The sequence below is a fragment of the Chironomus tepperi genome, unplaced genomic scaffold (assembly GCF_022539635.2).
Source record: "Chironomus tepperi strain 1889 unplaced genomic scaffold, CSIRO-AGI_Ctep_v1 contig_298, whole genome shotgun sequence".
Lineage (NCBI taxonomy): Eukaryota > Metazoa > Arthropoda > Insecta > Diptera > Chironomidae > Chironomus > Chironomus tepperi.
The window spans coordinates 2,010,135-2,032,764 of NW_027226420.1; the positions used below are offsets into that span (position 1 = coordinate 2,010,135).

The 22,630-nt window shown below is 30.5% G+C and overlaps 1 protein-coding gene across 1 annotated transcript; it reads left to right on the forward strand.

The window, feature by feature from the left end:
• The first annotated feature begins 92 nt into the window (after positions 1 to 92).
• On the forward strand, positions 93 to 22,535 carry Ypel (Yippee-like). The gene is made up of 4 exons (XM_070642832.1): positions 93 to 836; positions 15,446 to 16,288; positions 16,602 to 16,710; positions 16,799 to 22,535. The coding sequence occupies exons 2-4, from the start codon at positions 16,143 to 16,145 to the stop codon at positions 16,886 to 16,888; spliced, it is 345 nt and encodes a 114-aa protein (XP_070498933.1). The 5' UTR covers positions 93 to 836; positions 15,446 to 16,142; the 3' UTR covers positions 16,889 to 22,535.
• The last annotated feature ends 95 nt before the right edge of the window (positions 22,536 to 22,630 follow it).

The following is a 22,630-nucleotide window of genomic DNA, read 5'->3' on the forward strand; positions in this document are numbered from 1 at the left end:
AAATCATTAGCGTGTTAGCATGGATACATCACTCAGTTTCCCCTCATTTGCTCAGTTTGAAAATAATATTGTAAATAAACATTAAAATAGTCTGAACAACAGTTTGAAAAATACTGCGAATGTGTAAAGAACTTGGGAGATTTTTTTCGAGTTTTTCTTAAAGAAAAAAGTATCTGAAAAAATATCGGAAATTAAGTCAGAGGCAATTGAAATTTCATTCTGCATAAATGCATCGTTAGTGCAGTTGTATGATGGTCAGTTAATTATTATAGAATCAATTGAAGTCAACAAGTGCAAGATTATTAAAAAAAAAGAAGAAAATAATTGAAATTCTTTGAAAATGCATTTTTAAGTCGCAATTCATTAGAAAACTTTATTTTATTATTTTCTCATTGGAACAGCCGTTTTAATACATTTTATTAAATAAAAATTATAATAATAATAATGATTTTCCTTGTTTGAGGAAAATACCTTTTTTCATACAAATAATACCGCGCATTTAGTGTGTGAAAAATTTTCATTCAAATAAAAAATAAGAACTGGAATCGACTTAGAAGAATAACATTAATATTATTGAAAAAAATTAGTTATTGAAGTGTGAAAGATATAAACGGCAAGTAAAGTTTATTGAAATAGAGTGAGATAGAAGGAGACATTTAGCAGCAGTTGAAAAATTCAAGGCAAAAGAGTATTTTGAAAAATAAGAAGAGCAACATTACACGAGCAACATCCAAAAGGAAAATACGCAATTTCAAGTTCAAATAAAGAAAAAGGAGAAAAAAAAACTTTCTTCATCATTTTTTGCTACTGTGAGAAAAATCTTTGCTGGAAATAAGGTAAATGAATAGTATTTAATGTTTATAAGCCATCAAAAAAAGTCATACAATAATGTTCTGCAAACAGTACTAATCGATGGAAAATACTGTGTCCCTTTATTGATTAATAATTTATGGTATTCATAAAGATATAAACGTTAAGTAATTACATTAATTGAGGAAGAAACTTTTGATAGCTGATTGACATTCAAATGTTTTTTTTTTACTAATCAGAAGATTTACTCAATCTCCGGATGGTGTAAACGAATTTAGTGTAAATAGATTTCTAACAGTTTACACAGAACACATTTTCAATTAAAAATTATTTTTTTAAGATGATCAATTAAAGTTTATTTGCTCAAGTTTTGTGTATTCTTATGGAATGCTGTTGAAAGGTTTTATTTTGAAATTATGTTGCTGTAGGGTTTTCAAACACAGACAATCTGATGTAATGTTCTCAATGGTTTTAAAGGTTAGCTGTTGTAAGGTTTATTTGTACTGTTATGTGGTTTTGGATTTAAATTTGATTCTATGGCAATGTCTAAAACTTTTTGGTCCGCGACTTAATAATTCAAGTATCTTTATTGAAGCTGAATCCCATCAAAGTTAATTAAGAACAACAAATACTGTTGTAAGGTTTTATAACAAAAATCAGTCCATTTCAAAAATGTCCATTTATTCATTAATCAACATCATGCCAGAAGTCAAAGTCGACATGGATTTAGCACGAAAATGTCGACTTGAATTAACTCGACTCCATTCAAAATTCGAGTCAACTTCGAGCTCTAGCTTGTAACAAGAATTATTTCTGTAACTTTAATTAGATGACACACAAACATTACTTATGCATCATTCACGAAATGTCTACACACAAATAATCTACTTTTAAATGCAAACGAAATTATCAGTAATTTGACATCATTTTTTTATTTTGTTTACTTTTTTTTTATTTTTACTGCTTCGGTCGCATTTAAAGCTCACCTAAGATTAAATCGATATTCTTTCTATTCATACTCATATTTTTTTTTTCTCTTCCTGTTTTTGTTACACAAAGTCACACTTATTTTTATAAATATTTTCACAAATGAAAAAGAAAATGCGATACTTATCGCCGTGATAACAACAATGCGTCCTAAATTGTCAGCAGCTTTGTTGTTATCGTTTGCTGTTTTTTATTTTGGCTTCGCATATATTTTATTTATTTGGTTTTTGTTTGATGACTTTTGGGGGTTTGAATGCTTATGACGTCTGTTGGGATATTGGGATTTATGGACTTACTGCTTACCATCTTCTACATCCTGTAATCTATGTCTTGTAGCTTCAACATAGAGTTAGGGATGGGTATGCTCAAAACACCAGACATCATGTCTGAACGACCACATATGATAATATTTTGGCAAAACATAAACAAAAGCGACTTAAAAGCATTGAAAAAAAAAATGCAAGAATTGCTAGTTCCCTCAATTTATATTTCTCCATTTGTTCTCATTCTTCTTCTTTTTTGTGTTTGCTCTCTCCTATGCACATTATATATGAGCTGAATTGCATAATCGACCAACTGCATTTAAAATATGAACGAGAAAAAGAAAAAAAAAAAAAAAAAACACGAAGAAAAAGTTCTATTTGAATGTATAGCGTCGACTATTTCTGAAACTATAATAATAATAAATAATGAAAAGTTCCAATTTTAGCAGCACAAATGAGAATCTTTTTTTTTTTTGCTGTAAAAGTCAAACGGTATATAGATAAGTCGATATGTAGATTCGTAAGCTTTTTTTTTATTATTATTTTTGTTCTCTTCTTTTTTGTGGGTATTTTTAGTGAATCTCTCTCGACTGCTAGGTGCCAAACGACGTCTGTTTTTGTTTTTGTCTCCAACGATGATCTTTAATTAGTCATTCATTCCTGCACTCATGCTTACAGCAACATAAAATATAAACAGACGAGAATTTCCACTGTATTTTTTTCTCACACGCAGTTTAAGTTAATTTGTGACTAAGACTGTATAGTTGAGTAATAATCAAAAGAAAATATAGAGTTTATATCAATTTGAAAAGCAAAAGTTAAACAACAATTGAATGAACTAAACAATATTTTTTTGTTTAAATGGGGGAGCAATCAACCTTAATGTATGCAATTGAACAATTAATTGAATTTAAAAGAGAATGCATCTCCATTAAGCACGAACAATTTTATTGACCCTATTTATGGAATTAACACTACTTCTTATTTAGATTTCATTTGCTTTTTTATTATTATTATTATTATGGATGAAGACAAATGTCCTTGACATCATCCATGAACAGACCGTATACATATGTTTTTTATTATTATGAACATACATGCGCGATAGCAAATTCTACCAATACATTAACAGCAGATCATCATGTCTTGTTTTTGTGCTCCGTTCCAAACAAGAAAAAAATAATAATAATCTGCAAAAAAATATACAGAGAGAAGTAGTGAGTGCGGCGCGAAAAAAAAAGTACGTACCTTTGGTTCTTTCTCATTTTGAGTTTCACATATCGCATATATATAAAGTCATTACTTAAATATCCAAGGTGATAAATCTTTTTATCGCAATATGGAAGTGTATATTTGACCTAATTGTGCCATTTTTTGTGCTTTTTCGTGTTTTCTCTTAATCGGTCATTATTTGAAGACGGTAATTACCTCCAAGGTCTTTTTATTGACGGAAATATGGTGGATTTTAAGAGTTTTTTAAGAGTGGATTTTTGAACCTTCAAATCTTTGTTTAGAGTTTTTAGAACTCAATAAAGTCTTTGTTTACATTTTTTAGAACTTAAATAAGTCCTTGTTCATAGTTTAGAACATTATTCAAATGTTTGTTTATAGTTTTGACTTTTGGACTGTTTATTTTACGTCATATTGTTGATGTTAACACAGTTTATGATCTGATATTTGATATTCCATAAGTTAACAGCTCTTAAAACTAATAAAATGCGTGATTTATGATGATTTAGTTAATATTTGTACTAAAAATGAACCTTTGTTCTAAAATTCAAACAAACATCAACGGCTTCGTACATAGAAACTTAATGCAATTGCTCTGGGAATAAACATATTTTCTTAATACATATCAATCAGTATCAATAATAATTATAGTGCATAAGCACTTGTATAATGAAAATAATTTTTCTTGTTAGACGTCTTTTTTTGTTTACGGAAAATAAGTTGATTAGTTATCAGGTCTGAGTGAGTGAGTGATTTGGAGTGAACAGCTGATGACATTTTTTTTCCACCCATCGATAAAGTTTGTCTTTGTTCTTACAAAGTTCTTCATGCGCATCCACATGATAAACAAAAAAAGGATTTGAGTGATAGAACTCATCAATCATCAGTAATCTGATATAATACCTCCCAATTTATTGTATTGGAAACGTCTATTTGAACACAAATTATGCATCCGTGCATATTGAGTTCATGAAGAATTTTTTTGTGTTTATTAAGCATTTATTGACAATCAAAAGTAGGCACGAAAAAAACGTGACAATTTTAAAAATAGACATTAAGAATTTTTTTTTTATTTTTACATGCCTCGTGTTTGAACTTTTCGACGACGATATATTTAGTCATTAGTCCACTCATACATAATCTAATTAAAAATTCATGACAACATGCTTGCCTTATGCTTCATATCAATTAGTCGTTCTATAGAAAGAACTTGTTTTTTAATTTAATTAAAGCATTTTGATTGGGAATAAAAGCTGCAAAAAACTTTTTTTTTAATTTAAGAAACTGGCTCTGACTGATATATCTGATGTTGATATTCTTTACATGCAATAGTCCTCTGTCAATGTATTAGTATTTTTTTCATATGCGCCGTATAAACAAGCCTGCTTTTAGTCAGCTGTTCGACTGCCTCTCTCTCTCGCGTTCGGTCTCTCTATAGAAACAAATTTTTCGTACACAAAAATACATTCAAACATTGTAAAAAGAATAATAATAGCATGAATATGTGAGAAATCAGCTTTGAATTGAACCCAAAATTGTGATTCTATTTGTTTATTCTTATGTATAAAATGTTTGATTTAAGTCGGATTTTTTTTTTTCTTGATTTTTGAGGATTTGTCGATCATAAGTAAATGCGTAGTTAAATGCTTGTTAAAGTCTAAATGTGCGCGTTAAGTTAATTGCGTACTTGTATTTGAATTAAATAATTGAAACATGAAGTGATTTAAGATGAACTGTAAGTAAGGAAATGATGGCTAGTGGGTGTATCTAGCGCAATTCCATGAATTTATGTGTTCAAGGCTTCTTTTTGATATGTTTTTAAATTAATTTGATTGTTTTTGATCTAAAAATTACGGAAATATTTAAGATTGTACTAGAAACCTTACAACAGCAAACATTGACAACATCAAAACCATTCAAATGTTTTCTTTACTGCTAATTTCTGACAATTTACTTAAATTACTGCGAATTTCCTTATTACTCATTCTAATAATAATTTACATTGCATAATATGCAGTCAGTATGACTGTAAATCGTAATATACGATATACCTAATTAAAATTTATAGCTTTGAACTGAATTTGATTAATTCAAATGAAAAAGTTTTCCGATTTTGACTAACAAAGTTTGATAAAAATTCATTACTAGTAATTTCTATGCAGACTATATCAGTTAAAATCCAATCTGCTGGCTAATACGTACACATAAAGATCTACGATATGAGTCAAGTATCAGCACAGTCATTAAAGTGTTGCAATTTTTATGTCAACTGTTACAGACTGCGAATTGAATTGCTTACAGTTTTATTTACTAGGTTAAAGGATTATCGATCTTATAAATACGAGTAATAAATTTTTGTAATAACATGAAGGCGTGTGTAAGCTTGACTTGCTCAACAACTACCCGAGTGTGTATTTTTTCTTACTTATTTTATATCATTTTGTGGTTCTTTCATTTCATTTTTTGCTTTATATCTCTTCTCCATCGACATGCTGCTTTTTGTTGCCTCTTTTAGCTTTTCTTCCTTGTCTTTCAATTTGAATTATTTCAATAGTGAAAAATAAGCATGAACAGTATATAAAATAAAAAAAGATGAAATCGCCTGTAAAGAAAAGAAAACGAAAAAAAAAGATCAACAACATTTAGCGAGGTCAAAAAGCTTTTTGAAAAAAAAATGATGTCGATTTTCTTTTTCATGGATGAATTGAATTGTAAGAAGGCGAAAAAAGGTTGAAGGAATGAATCAACATACATTTTCTGGAGCTTAAAGCCATACTTTCTTAATGGAAATAGCATTTTTATTATAGCACTTATTCTCTTCCTTTGAGGTGATTTATTCCTCCTTTATACTCTCTCATATCTTATTCATTTGGTGAATCCTTTTTATTTCTTGACATATTTACGACGGTTATGTGCTATTCTATAAAGGTTATTGGCATTTTACATTGTTGGTTTGGGGGGTTGTTTATTAATGGTGTTGATTGTTGAACATTAAGAAAAAGGAGAAGAGTGAACGATTTGTAGCTTAACAAGTGCTTTTTAAACTATTCTGCGTGGAAAGGATGACGACACACTTAATCAGGTGCAAATCCAGAGATGGACTTTTACCTCCAAAAACCACTCACTGAATCCTGGTTTTAGAAAATTCTTCAATTTGCTAGGTTTCTTTGAGACAAAAGTAAAAGGATATGCTGTACCAGGGTAATCCTTTTAATTTCTCTAGCTCAGTATGTATCTATCCAGAGGTCGGGTAACTCAGGTGACAACGTTTCTAACTTTTGTCATTTTGTAGCCTTTTTGACTCTTTTGTCACTTGTGTCGCCTGAGTTGTCCACCATATACACCTAACTCTACATCCAGGTAGATCCATGGATACCCAAAACCCAAAAAGTACACCAAGAATTCGAATTCCTGTTTTCCACTACTCCCAGAGTTCAAATACCCCAAAGGTACTCAATTGTAGAGGAAACAATCATTCTTAAGTAATCCCTAGATGTTTCCCAGATACACGATACGAAAATCCATCAACTTGAATCCAATATATGAATTCCTTTCGGTACATAAAATGCTAGGAATCACAAAATATATAATTTTTTTCTTCTTTGTTCCATTCATCCTTCTCGTACTTTATAGAATTATATATTTTTTCATTCTTTAAAAAGTTTTTCTCTGCAGAGAACGCTATGCTTCTTCTTCTTTGTTCTCGTATCCACCCACTTCACCTATATTTCCATCCACTATGTACAAAAAGATTCTTTGTTGAGCTTTAAAGTTGAAGAAAAGAATAAGAATAAATAGAACATGAACTGTCATCAAAAGCATGCACATAGATGTGCATATAGCTAAGCAAAAACTGCACATGACTCGATGATTCCTTGCACTCGCTCGACTCGATTTCGGATTTTGAGAAAGGTTCTTTGTTCTGATGCTCTAGCACGATGTTGCACTTTCATCGTCGTGTGATTCTTGCTACTCTATCGGAGTTTCGGCTTCCTTTTTTTTTCTTCGTCTTTTTTTTATTTTATTTAATATTATATTTTTTTTCTGCATTCCTTCATGGTGTTGCTCTTCATGTACTGCTCACTATTACAAAAAAAAAGAGTCAATGCTGCAAATAGCAAATTCGAACTGGGGAAAAGTTGCGAACGAGCAGTAGAGCAAAGTGGTTCAATATATAATATTTTTAAAGTATATCCTCTATTCAGTTTAGTAGTTTCATTCTAAGAGTTTCCAACTGCTCTTCTTGGCAGTAAGGCAGAAGTTATTAAATTATATATTCAAAGAAGGCTTCCTTTCTTCATCTCTATCTCTGTGTATCATTTTTGTTCAGCATATGTGAATTGTGATATTTGCAATAAGAAGTTTTAATTATCATAATTAGATCCATAAAGTTATAATTCATGCATTAAGAGACCAAGTCTATAATTTGCCACAATCATCAAGGTACTTTTTAACTCCATTAACATTTTAATGAATTCTCATTCATAATTGATCAATTTTAAAATTTTACTTTCATCTTTATTCCCATAACGCGTTTTTTTTTTTGGGATTTATGTGAAACCTACATACATTAAGTGTTATTAGCACATATAATATTGAGGTAACGAAGACGATATCCTAAAATAAATGATAATTTTCTTTAATGAGTTTGTTCGTAAATGGCGTAGAGTTTAAGTAATAATTCAATTTTTGGTTGCTGGGGTGATTTTGGAGCTGGATTAAAGTAGCTTAAAGATTCAATGTTTCATAATAAGATAGAAGGTGTAATTGGACAAATAGGAGCAATAGATTCAAAATTGCCTAATCAGGGGCGTAGCTAGTTCCGAGGTGTAAGTAAGGTGGTGGAGGGTGGGAATGGATGTGCAACTTCTGGAAATACCCGTGACATTCACCTCACTTTTTTCTAGATTCTATTTAGAAAAGGTTCACATAACTTTTTAAGAATTCCATTGTTTGTTAGTGTACAGCACAGTACACCTAAACTGTCAATGAGTTACCTCACTTAAATGAACATACCCATGAGTACACTCCGTCAATATAGTTGATCATCTTCCAATTGTGTGAGCATACTCGTGAGTCTATTCAGAATAACCATTACTTACGCTCCATTACTTAGTTCTCCCAAAAATAGTTAACGCCATTTATGAACAACTTCAAATAATTTATTTTTTGTTTTTATCCAAAATCGAACCTTATTCGTGTGAATGGTTCAATGAGCTTCACCTTTAAGAATTCTTCTTCTTTTCGCGTAAATTATTGTGTAGTGAGCAGTGTACTTTATTACTGACTTTTCGGTATTGTTGACCGTGTGATTAAAATGATGGATGAATGTCCAAGTTGTGCAATTCATTTTTGTGAGTAGTTTTAAATCTGGGTAATCAGTGAAATGTAAAATGATGGCTTTTATATGTTCGTACAATTCAAACTTTCTATATCTGTAGCTTTATACTCAATAGATCCAATTCAATCCAAAATTGGCAAATGTAATTTGCATTTTCATTGAGCTATCTACTTGAATTGAGCAAACAAGATTGAATATGTTTAGATTCAAGTACATCTAGAACAAAGGAACATTCAAATCGCATCATCTAATGGCGATTTTATATTATTTCCTTTGTGTTCCCATAGAATAGAAATAAACATCAATCTTATGATTTAGAATTATTTTATCGATAAATAAGCAGGTGTTTTGGCAATTTATTTTCAATTTTCAAGCTCTTCCTCCTTTTTGTGATTTAAAATGCGTACACTCTTAGAAAAAAATTTAATAATTTGTTATTAAAACGTTATTGATAAAAGTTTTAGTAAAAAAATACTAAATTTTAAAAATTTTTATTAAAATTTTAAAAAAAATTATTAAATTTAAAAAATTTATTAAATTTTAAAAAATTTATTAAATTTTAAAAACTATTTATTAAAATTTAATAAAAGTTATTAAAGTTTTTCAGCATTTTGTGCTGTTATAGGTTTCTAATAAAAAAAAGAAAATTTGTAAGGTTTCAATACCTTTATATACTTCATAAACTTATGCAGAAATGATTGTTACAAGTATAATGTTAGTTCTCATATAAAGTCATATAAAATGTTATTTCCCTTATGCGACACAAATGGTGTCAAATGTTCCCTTCTTTCATGAACCTTGAGAAATGATCTCAGTTATGACCCCAAAAGCTCACTAATGTTTGCAAACCACAGTAAACAGCATTTTGTTTTTGAAAAACTTTCTTACAAAATTTTACTAAATTCTTACTAAAACTTTCGAACAAATTTAATAAAAATTAATAAATATACATCTTACTAACTTATTATTAAATTTTAATAAAAAATTTATTAAAATTTTGTAAACACAAAATTATTTTAATAATTTTTATTAAATTTTAATAAAAGTTAGTAAGATGTATATTTATTACCTTTTATTAAAATTTTTCATACATTTTTAGTAAAAGTTATTAACTTTTTTCTATGAGTGTATTTGAAGTGGATGAAAATGCTCTTTGTGGTATTAGGGCTAAAGGGATCATCAAATGGCTACAGTACATCAATAAAAGATGAGGAATTTGCATCCTCAATAAAACCATAGCTTCTGTTACCTAAAACAGCTGTAAATTGAGAACCAAACTGCGGAAATTGAAAGTCCATCAATTGTACAGGTGGCAGTTACGTGCATGATAAAAATAAAGTCTATTCGACCTTTTCTAAAAGACTATTTACAGAAATAGACAAGCTTTTGACCTCACAGTTCAGGCTATGTCCGGAAAAGTTCAAAGATTACTCTAAGCAAGTTGTTCTATAAAAGTTCATTCCTTCCTATCCCGACATTATTTTGACATAATCAATGAACTTAATTTTTTCATACGAATTCATCACGCGATATTATTCTGGAAATTACCATAAGCGAAAAGTACACATCCATACATTAATGGGGAAAAATTTTCTAGACTTTAGCATAAAATTTGCACGCTAGGAATGGAGCATATTTAAAATTTTGCTCGCCCCAATGCACATCCACTTCATATGCATATGGGTTTATGGGCTCAATTTACTTTGTAATTCAATATTCCCTTTCTCTTCTAATTAACTGAAGCAGTAAAAATGGCAAGGAAGAGTCCTTTGCAAGTTATGTCAATCAAATGACTGCATTTATCGGTTTCGCATGGCTTTTGGCGCCAAAAACGGGAGATTGAACCAGCGTTGCAAAACAGGTACCTGGCACAGTCAAAAACCTTACAATTGTAAGAAAAACCATACAAATTATTAGGAAATTGTACGGTTTTTGTATATGCCAGGTGACTGTTTTGCAACTTAAGCCTTGAATGGTCAAATGCCATCCTTCGTTCCTTCCCAATATTGGATGCCCTAAGGAACTAGCCCCAAAAGCTACTGGACGTAATGCGGACATAAATTTAGCGGCAAAAAGGCACTTAAAAAATTTTTCTTCTCCTTCGCATTTTTCCCATCCTCCCATTTTCCATTTCGTTCTTATCCGCCCTCCCATCACACATCGGTGAATGTCTTTGTTGTTAGTACTTATGAATATTTTATTCCTTATTCTCTTCGTTTCCATTGAACTTAAACTTTCTACTGTGAATTTTGTTCTCTTTTTTTTACATTTTTCTTTTTCGTGCTCCATATTTCGGTTTTTATATACATGAACGAAAAAAATAACTAAAGTTTTTCTTCTATCACAACACGTGTCTCTGTGTGTTTGCAAAAAATTCATCATCGTCATCATCATCATGAACATCGTGAGCAGGTTATAAACATTGCAAAGTTCACTAACCTCATCCAATCGTAGAACTTTTTTTTATTTTCCTATATAATTTCATTTCATTATTTCACTTTTTTTCTCTTCTTCACTGCTGCTGCTGTTTTTTTTTTATATATTTATCATATTTGATTGCTATGTAGTTTGAGCGATACTGTGTTAATATCCATTCGATAGTGCATATATAGTCTGTATGGAGGAAGTTAAAAAATTGTAGGTAGTTCCCCTCATTAAATGTACTTTCTGGAACTTGGTGGATGATTATATTATATTTACGTAATGAACAGTTATCTACAAGTTTCTTTGAAGTTGAGTGGACTCTCATTCTTGTGTATATACCGTGCAGATATACATAACCATTCACATTATTCCAAACGATGAGATGCTTTTTTATTTCATTTCTTCTTTTCAAATTCTGCTTTTTTTTTGTGCTTCATTCTTAACATTTTCGGGAAAGAGTTGATTGAACTGCTTAGAAGAAAGCTGCTATGTGCATAAATATAAAGTTCATTCATAGCTGCTGTTAAATGCACACACGTTTGAAGAATTAATTTATAGATGGAAAAATGTCAATGAGCTTTCAAGTATTGAAGTATAAATTTTAATCGTAATAAATAAAGATTGTGAATTTTCTCCTGAATCAACGTGAGCTTGCTGTTTGTGGATTAGAGATGTATTCAGGGCATTGTGTGGGATTTTGGATAGGGTTTCCCGAAGTTTCGGTTTCTGCGAATGTTACCCGGCTAAGATTACTCGATTAGAAATTCCAAGAAGAACTCGTAGTCAACTTGTTTTGAATAGGGTTTCGCAGAGTCTCGGTTTCGACTACCCGGCAAAGGTCACTCGATTTGAAATTCCAAGAAGAACTTGATTTCCTAAGGACATACTCGGAATCCGGTAATGCGTATATTCATTAGGACTTCATCTCATTTGCATCTTCCTTTGTTTTATTATCAGATCACCTTGAAGTAGGTTTTGCTTAATAAAAATTTGCAAATTCATTGCTCAAGCTAATCTGTCCCTCAAGATTTCCTTGAAATTCCAATGTCGCATCATAACATCTGCATGGATATTACTAATTAAAACATGTTTATCAGTTCCATAAAAGATAAAAATCTACGCATTTTATTCATGTCTAGTTCAAGGAAATTTAATCTTCCTAGATTCAGCGCTTTAATAATGTCCATTAAGGTGCTATACAAAGCATTCAAATTAAGCACTTACTTGATCACATAATCGAGTGTCGGCAATAAAAAAAAATTTTCTCTCCGTTCCTACCTCAACAATATTTTTGTTTGTATTTCACATTTCTCTTCCTCGTTCATCTCAATATAAAAAAATATAAATAAAAGGCTTTCCATCAACGAAACGTTGTGTATAGAAGTAACTGTGTAAGTCATCATAGCATCACAAAGAAGATTAATTACACAAATATTGAAATTGGAAATGAAAATTGCATTCTTAAGCGGAAAATTTTTTATTTTCTGCACTTTGTAGATTTTATAATAAATACCATAACGACGTTGATTATTTAACCTACATAAGGTATTATAAATCATCGGAGGATGAAGAGCAGAGCAGTTTTTTATGCAAGATGAGTTCATATATATGAAGTGTATACTTAAAATTCATACTATGAAACTGTGCTGATGCAATTTAGTGCTTTATTCTCATTTCTCTTCCTAGAAAGATTACAATGTGATTTTTGTGATGAATTTTCAAGTTATGAATTGTAAGTGGAGTTCTTTGCACTCTTCATTTCAATTAGTTTTAATTTTTCTTTAAAAGCATTTGAACATTAGCAACATTGTTATCGATATGAGTAATTAATTGGGTCAGACTTGATAGATTTAACTGATCAAGGTCGAAACTGGTTAATTGAATAATTTTCTCTGAGGTTATTGTGATCGTAAAATTTTAATGTTTGTAGTTCCAGACTAAATGTTGTGAAAAGTCATTAGACTGTGGTGAAATGCGGGTTATTACACTTGAATATGGAAGGAAATCAAGAAAACATTTTGAATTTTCTATTTTTCTAAAGTCCAGCCTTTGTTTTAGGCACTAATTAATAATTAATTTTAGAATTTTAAAATGTTGTCCAATTTGCACACTCACAAAAACTGCAAGAAGATACATTTCCCGATAAAATATAAATGCGTCTGAATCTTTACAACAATTCAAATTCTACAAAACCGTTAAATTTCAAATAATTTTTATCCGTTAAAGTTAATTCTTCAATTCATTGCTTAAACTTGGAACCTGACATGTGGATATTATTTTGTAAACTGTTGATAGAAGCATGCATTTGCCATGTCATGTTCCATGCCTTAGAAAACTTCAGTCTATAAGTCACATTGATCTCTACCTAAAAAAATTGAATATCTCTAATTTGTAAGATTTCCTATACATTCATAAATCCTAATTGATTACACAAAATCAATAAAATTCCCAAGGCAGGCTTCTTTCGCTGATTAGTCATTAAGTCAACAAAAACTACCTCAACAAACTTTCTCGACTGTATAAAAATCGAATAAACTTTTTACTGTTTTCTTATTTTTAAGTGATTCTGACCTTTGATCATTTAGTCGCGAATAATTTCTTCTATATAGGACAATAGGAAATACTAAGTGATGAAGACGAGAATCATACAATAAGAGAAATGAAAGATAGCTGTAAATTCCTTTTTATTTTATTTCCTTTTTTTCATTCTTACTTGTCTGTTCTGTTCTGTCGTTCTAATTAGTCGTGAGTCATGACATTTTCCGCGTTATATTCCATCCACATACTAGATACACAACCGCCACATTTGTCTTGGGAAATTTTTCTTTGTTTATGAATGTGTCTCTTTGTTACTTGATGACTGACTTTTCATTCTCAATTGTAAATTTTTTTCTAGAATTTGTTTTGTGTGTAGAAACTATACAAAAAGGCAAAGTCGTAGACGTATTGCATGTTAACTGCGTAATTTCGTTTTTCTTTTGCCTTGCTCGTATATACAGTGACATAGAAAATTTTCGAGTCAAATCGGCATCGATTAAAACTGATTGCTAGGCCATTTACATAAATAAAGATTGATGATATTTCGACGAGGAATTAAATTATAAGTTTTTAAAATTAAATAACTGCGGCGCATGCTGTATTAATACGTAAATAGTGAATATTGTCAAGTCGTGACTTTATACTACTTTGTGTAAATTAAGATAAGCTTAATATCAACAAAAAAACATATGACAATAATCTAGAAAATTATTAACGATGAATTGCGATGCATGGAAACGACGTAGAAATGTTTTTTTCGATGGAAACTGGTTGTCTAACTGATTCTCACTGGCTTGCACAAAATATCTATCAAATTGCAATAAAATAAAATAATGCGGTTATTGTAACTCGATGCTTTAAATGAAAATGTAAATATTTCACGAAAAGTAGATCGAATTTCATGCTACCCATTCATCTGTCTTTCATTATTGAATGTCAAGCTGCTTTTTTTATGAATATAGTGACAGGGTTGGTGCTGCGTACTGTATTACAGGCTAAGAATGAAACATGTAGGTTCGTTATCGGTTTTGCCATTAGTTACGTTAGGATGATTCTCAATGTATTATGTAGGAGGGTTGGATCAAACTCCTTAATTGGACAAAATTTTTCCGGAGGGTCGGGCCGAACCACGTTTGACATTTTATCTGACCATCGCTGTTTTGGACAATGTCTTGGTCCTTGGTTGGATGTTGAATTAAATTCACGTCCAAAACAAGATCAGAATCAGCTTAGCCATCAAAATTCTCAACTCTGACATATAATTTCCAGCAACACTGCTGGTGCACTAACATTTAGTCTCAATTTTATTCAAAGAACGTTACCAATAACAAAAAACTTAAATAAAATTTGCATAATTTAATTATTTATTTAACATTTTTCGATGCTTAAGTTGTGCTGCGTTTCACAATGTGTCTTGAACATTTCATGACTTGAATTAATAAAGGAAGGCTTAATATTATAAGAAATTACCTGTCTCCAAGATAATATTGTAATGATATTGAGAATGAAATGAGAACTTGAGCGATAAAGTGCATTTGATAACATTTGAGACTTAATGATGTTGCAGCTTAGCATTAATTAATGTAACGGTTCTTTTTGCGTACGCAGTTAAACAAAAGAAGATTAGCGAAAAAAAAATTATTCAAATTAAGGATTTTTGTGAATTGTTTAAATTAACAACCAGTTTGGACATGACTATTTTTAGGTATAAATTATAGACGAGACGCTAAATGTCGAGTTATAAACATTCAAAAGAGACTCATGATTCATTAATATTCTTAAACATGCAATTTTTGCTAAGGGAATTCTGACTAAATTCATTCATTTTTGTTTTCTTCTTTATTCCATCCAGGTCCACAAAAACAAAAATTCAACACAGACAGTACACAACACATAGTCAGACGGAAAGCGGAATTGAGGATTGACTTGTCGTCAGAGTCCATTGAATCAATGATATAAAAAGAGTGGAGAAAGAACTGGAAATTAAACATCATAACTGAACCAGACAAACAGTTTTCTTTTTTTATTGTTTACTAAGCTGATAGACACACTCATAAGAATCTCCTTAAACGCAATTTAACTCTTTTTATTTCATTCTCTTTGGTGCCGGCACTGTGAGAATATCAACAAGAACAACAACAAATAAACATACAATAACAACAAATAATACAGTAAAGAAAAGAAGTGAACTGTGTATACATATTTTCCACCTTTTTTGTGGTATATAAGTTAGAACTGCCGTTGGTTGCTGTTGGATGATTATTTCGTGTCGAGACGTGTTATTTCTCTTGTATACATTACAATAATTCATTGAATATAATATACTATCTACATTTTTATTTGACGAAAAGGAAAGCCTTCTTGGAATTATAAATTTTTGTCGCTTCACGACGAGTCTCCTTGTAAATTGTCGATGATATAAAGGAGAGAAAGACAAAGACATTATTCCATTAAATAAATTAAATTTCTTTCTTTCGAGCGAGTCATTAGCAATAAAAAAAAATTAATTCACCATTACCGCGAACGGTGAGAAAAGTGATAATAGAAAGATGGTGAAGACATTTCAACAATATTTGCCAGAGACAAATCGAACGTATTCGTGCGTGCATTGTCGAGCACATTTAGCGTCGCATGATGAGCTGATCTCTAAATCCTTTCAAGGAAGCCAAGGGCGTGCATACTTGTTCAATTCTGTGTAAGTATAATTTTATTGATTATATGCCTGATTTTGGCACATTTGGGAATGACAATCACATACCATGGTGCCGCTCGGTTTGAGGATGTTCCTAATTCCTTTAATGCTTCTCTCATAATCAAATTGGATTAAATTCTTGGAAAATTTTAATGAAAATCCTTCGTTTAATTCCATAATCGATGATATTCTTGAAGAACATTAAAAGAGTCGGAACCTCCAGTAATAATTATTTCAATTGGATCAAGTCTAATCCAATTACCTTCATTAACCAAAGTTTCAAAGAGAATTTTATCGTAATTTATTCTCATTACAGAGTTAATGTGGCTTGCGGGCAAGCTGAAGAGCGAGTACTTTTGACAGGTCTGCACGCTGTCGCTGACATTTATTGTGAATGCTGTAAGACACCTTTAGGCTGGAAATATGTAAGTTAATATTATTTTTAGTGTCTTTTTTTTGCGAAATCTTAACTTTCTGTTATTGTGTCTGCTTTTGTCTCATTTTACCATATAGGAGCATGCATTCGAGTCAAGTCAGAAATACAAAGAAGGCAAATACATAATCGAATTGGCACACATGATCAAAGAAAATAAATGGGATTGATCGCCGAGCGACAAACATCAATTAGCTTCAATTTTATTAAGAAAATTAGTGATGATGAAATATCTGCTATAATTAATCCCTTATTAATTAGCAACATATGTTCTTTTTTGGGATATATAAACATAAGGAAATTAAAAACTAGAGAGAAGAAAACATTTTAATATTTACAACAACTTATATGCAACGAGAAATAAAGCCACAACCACACGATGATCTACTTAGCATTAAAAATATAATTTACATCTTCGTCTCTTCATCAAAATATTCTCACATCATGCCTATTCAGGCCATCACCTATTAATTTAAAACTGGGACGTCAAGTGAACCGAACTTTTTTTTTTCGGGTTACGAAAGATTCTTAAGTAATGTGTGGTTGGCTCCAATATATTCCACATTCAGTTTTTTTTGCTTCTTCTGATTTAATTTAACCGGAATATTATTTTATTGTCTGCGGGTTTATTATTTCTTCTTCTTATATCCTCTCTTTTTACTTCGCATATAAGTTTCTGATTACGGTCATTTGATGTCTGCCTTTATTCTTCAGCGACGAATACAAAAACTGTTTTGCAAAAGGCTTGTCATCTCTCTTTTATATACAAAAATACATTATGGGAGATTGTCATTCAATGTTTGTATTTTGGAGTTAGCGACATGGTTCCTTGAGTTAGAAATCAGTGTTGTTATTCATGGATTGGTCAATTGACGATCAATCCTGAATTATATTCTCGAACAGATAATGAGTATTCTCTCTGTCTGTTAGGATATTTGGAAGGTTCCAATCCAAAGCAATGACTTCTTCTAGTCGACACCTGGACTCAGATGGTACTGGTCCTAGGACTGTCTAGAAAAACTGCCAAAATTGCCAGACTTAGATAAGATCTCCAAAAGGTATCTTTGATCTCGGTTAGCTCAGACACTTCCATTACCAACACTGATTCTAACAATAAGTAATTAATCTGTTTATCATTGCATGATATGACAGTGACAAAGATATGATATTAAAGTCTGCAACTCTAATATGCTCTCATACACAAAACAGCTGTCAAGTAGCAAAATAACTTTGACAGTTATTGGGTCAATGTATGAACTTTGCACAAACTATATAAATCATAAGTTTACGACAAGTCTAATACATGCGACAGTTTAACAATAAAATCAATTGCGCATCTAGTCCGACATAGATTTTTGTCGCTGAGAATTTTTGTTCAAATTTCCGTTAGACTTCACTTTTAATTTATACAAATTAGAGGAAATCTTTGCTTAATTCCCGTATGAAGTAATGGATGGAGAGATAAGAATTAATTAGTGCGATACATATACATGTGGAAATTCTTCTTGCATATACACAAAAAAATATATAAAAACACGATGGTGCTCAGACGAATTTTTTTTCGGACAAGTTCCGAAGAAAATGAACTCCTGCAAAAAAAAAATTATTTTAATTTTTCTTTTATTTTTCGAACTTCTTTTTATTGTGAAAAAGAATTTTTGTAATAATAATAATACGACTACAATGCAATTAAGTTAATTATTCCTTTACGCTTCATGATTTCCTATATTGACTTTTTTCATATGGACACAGAAGCTATTTTTTTTATTATTTTATGACATTTCGGATATTTTTCCATTTTCCCCCCTTTTGAATTTTTCATTTTAGAAAGATTTGCTTTATTCATGAAGGGTATTAGGTACTCAATATTTGACATTTTGTGTGTTCCGAGTGGCATGCAACTCAATTTTTGATACATTTCACTTAATATTGTTGCAATGGAACATTGAAGTGACAATAGAGCACATACAAACTGCATACAACATGCGGTTCGTGATATTTCATGAAATTTTGAAGTTATGTGTCGTGTCACAGTGGTATGTTGTGACACAGTAGTATGCCGTGACACAGCAGTGTCTCTTGAAATAGTAGTTAGTCGTGATACATAAGTGTGCCGTGACATAGTAATATGTCGTGTCACAGCACTGTGTCATGACACACAGTTTGAACAACATTGACTATAGAGCATTAATACAGTACTGTGCTACTCGGTTCATACTTAAAATGTCAAATAATTGAGCAATAAACCTCAAATTTTATTATAAAAAATATGTGGGAAACAAAAAGTCGATAAAAAAACGAAAAAAAAGTGAAAAAAATAGAATAGTGATAAATTTTTTGATACTAAATTAAGCTGATAATGTAAAAGAAATGAAGGAAGAAGAAGAAGAAAAAAAAAATCTTTTTCGTAAGGAGAATGAAAAAGCCTGTGGCGGTCGATTCTCCTTACACTCCCCTTTTTTGTCTGTCATCATCATTGTGTTTCTTGATGTTGCGATAATAAAAGAACTTTATTAGGATTAAATATACATTAATATTATATATTTTTAGGCTAATTAATTATTGCATATGATTATAAAAAAATTATATATATTCTAAGTGGTTCAGATTGTTTGAAGAGTTTTTTCTTTAAAATAATATGAATTAGAATCGAGTTCTTTGTCATGAATCCTTAAAAAAATTAAAGCTAATGAAAATACAGTAAATATGATAATAATCCTGAATAGCACAAGTCAGTTAATTAATCTAAAGTTCGGCATCAGCCCGTCATCAAGTCGACGTGATGTCTTTTGGTGTCACTCCACGTTGTCGACTCTGATTTGGTGTCACACCACACAGATCGACGTAACAAGGTATCACGCAACTCTGGTCAACGTGACATCAAGTCAGAATCACACCAAACTGCTGCTGGACTTTGGATCATTCAATCGACTTATGATATTTGGGAATTAGTTTTCTATAAAAACAGTTTTAACCATAAAACAAGTCAAATCCAATTCAACCACTCAACTCTGCTCAGTATAAAAAAACAGAAACAAAACATAGAGTCATTAGCATCGATGACGATTTTTTAACATTTAGAAGTAAAACTGCCAAAAAAAAATAATAAAAATACCTTTTTTTAATAAGAGAAAAATAGACGAGAACTAATAGAAAAACAAAACAAAAGTTGAGTTGTTGTTAAACAATAAAAAATTCAAAGTCCAAAAACAAAAAAAAGAATAATAGATATTGCAAAAACTAACTAAAATTGGATGTTGATATACAGATACAGAAAATTTTTACGGATAAAAATGCTCAAGGAAACAAGAAAGAGAGAAATAAATTACAGAGATGCTCAGATCATCAATTATTCGTGAATATAAAAAGCACTCTGTTTGGAACTATATGTTATTCATACAATATTTAAATGATACGCCTGCAATTTTCATGTACAATGAAAAATTGTGTTTAGAAACAAAGAGAGAGAGATAGAGAGAAAAAAATACCCACAATTCATTTTTTTTTCAACCTTGAGCTTTTGACGTAAATATTTAATATTTTACACCCATTGGAGTTGATTGGAAATGGCTGGATTGGAATTTTCCATGAGAATTTCATCTGTTTACACGATTTGAGAATTTAACGGTTTTTAGAAATTTGAAATTACTGGAATATTTATCCAAGACACATTTCAAACCCTTACAAATGATGAATTTGTACTGTTTTTAAATTGACTTACTATCCAATACACATTTCAAATACTTACAGATGTTGAATTTATACGGTTTTGAGCAAAAGACACCACAATTTAAAACATTTGTATGATTTTGAATCATTAAATTTAATATAAACATTACAAATTCATCTAATCAAACATTTGTAAGGTTCAAATATCAATTCAACAATTTCAAATCAATTTTCAACGGATAATTTTGACAAATTAAGAGAAAACATTTGCTTTCATTAGATACAAAAAATTGACAACAGTAAAGAAATTTTTCATATTCTGAAAACAAATTTAGATGACTAGAAATTGATAGCATAACAAAAAATTATTTATTAATGTATGCTGAAAGGATATTTCAGCATGAAAACAAAAAAACAGAATTTTGTGATAAAAAAAACCCAATTTTGAGTTTCATTTTCATTTTTGGAAAGGAATAAGCTTTTTTGAGTAGAAAGAATATGAAAAATTTATCGATATGCTCGGTGTACTAGAAATGTGCTTTTTGGCAGTAAAGCGGATATCCTTCATTCGTTTTGTTGATTCCAGCAAGCAGAAAGGAAGGAAAGAAGCATGAAAAATTTAAATCGTTAAATGGAGTGGCGTTTATGTAGTAGTTCAATAGGCTCAAAAATGGCATAAAGGATAATGATTACTATTATATGATTAATAATAATGATAAATGGATATATGGATTCGATTATTAATGGAGAATTGAAAAGAATTATTATATTTTCTAGTTTTAAAGCGTGTAATGTGATAATAATAACTAATGAAAAGTAATCTGTAGCTCATAAGAAACTCAATTTCATTTTTATACGATTTTAATTTACAATGTAAATCAAAAATAAGATTTCTTTAAGTTTCCAATTTCTTTGTTTCTAGAATATCAAAAAAATATTAATCATTCTTTGTATTTTATTCACGTCCAGTGGTTCTTCTGTTTCTAACGAGAACACTGTAGACAGCAAAAAAAGTATAACAAGAACAGAACAAAAAAAAAAGTTAAATGTGTGTGAAAGAAGTTCGATGAACGTTTTTTATTTGGTTTAATTTTGAAGAACATGTGGTGATTGTTTTGGGAATTTTTGATTCTTTTTGTGCTAGGTATAGAGGCTTTTGGGGTTTGTTCATGGGTGACGTCTGTTTGACTCACAGAATTTGGCATGCTCATGTTTGCTGATTTAGAGTCTCCAAGCAGCACAACGCGACAAAAAAATATGTCACGGTGCTGTCAGATTAACATTGCGTCGTTCCGTTAGTACGGCGACGTAGTGTTGTTCTAGCAAACACGATGTGTTGTTCGAGATACTCAAGAGCGTGTCCATTCAGGCGTGCATTCGCTACCTAACAAACAATGAGCATACTCACCAAAATATGTATTCTTATGAGTAAAATCAATCAATATAGTTGAGCATCCTCAATTTTGTTAACACACATTGTGTGACTGTTGCTCAGTGTCTAAGCTAGACGTCATTCTCCAACAATTCCTCTCAAAATTAAGCTAATGAAGAGCATTGATCGGTACTTCAATACTATTTTTAATTGTTTCGTTTTTTCGGATTAATTAACGTTCCACATTAACTTTTGTGTATTAGAATGAATGAGGAACTAAAAAGGTTTGAAATAAATGTCGTTTCATATAAAAAAAAAGTATATTATCTCCTCCTCCCTTTTCTATAATAAATGTTCAATGAATAATAATTGTATAATGATTTTTTTTATTATTTTTTTGGTGGTCTTCGGATTGAATAATTATTGAAATTGAGGATATTTTGGATGTAATATGTTAAGCAGAGCTTGAAGTCGACTAGGATTTTGTATGAAAACGTAGACTTCCAGCTCTGATGTGAAATTTTCAATTCACACTTAATTATTCAAATCGAGGACTCCCCAAAAATATTGAAATTTATAGAACAAAAATCACGAAGCTTCAAACTTTTTTGTTTCGCAAAGAAAAACCATGAAAAATAGAAACGAAGAATGAAATAGATGCCGGAAAATGACTTTTTCCCAATCGATAAATAGCTAAATAAACATGGAAAATTTTCATGATAAGAACTTATTAATTACAATAAAGAAAAAATGGAAAATTTTGTGAAAAATGAAAACTTACCGTCTTTTTACTTCTCCGCAAAGGAAATTCCACTCGTTTATTGATTTTTCAGGAATGAATTCGACTCTAGGTAAGTAGTCAGAACATAAA

Bases quoted from the DNA above. Each gene is read 5' to 3' on its own strand.
- Ypel (XM_070642832.1), top strand. From the start codon at position 16,143: ATGGTGAAGACATTTCAACAATATTTGCCAGAGACAAATCGAACGTAT. The intron at 16,289-16,601 runs GTAAGTATAATT...TTCTCATTACAG, and splicing joins GCATACTTGTTCAATTCTGT to AGTTAATGTGGCTTGCGGGC. The intron at 16,711-16,798 runs GTAAGTTAATAT...TTTACCATATAG, and splicing joins CACCTTTAGGCTGGAAATAT to GAGCATGCATTCGAGTCAAG.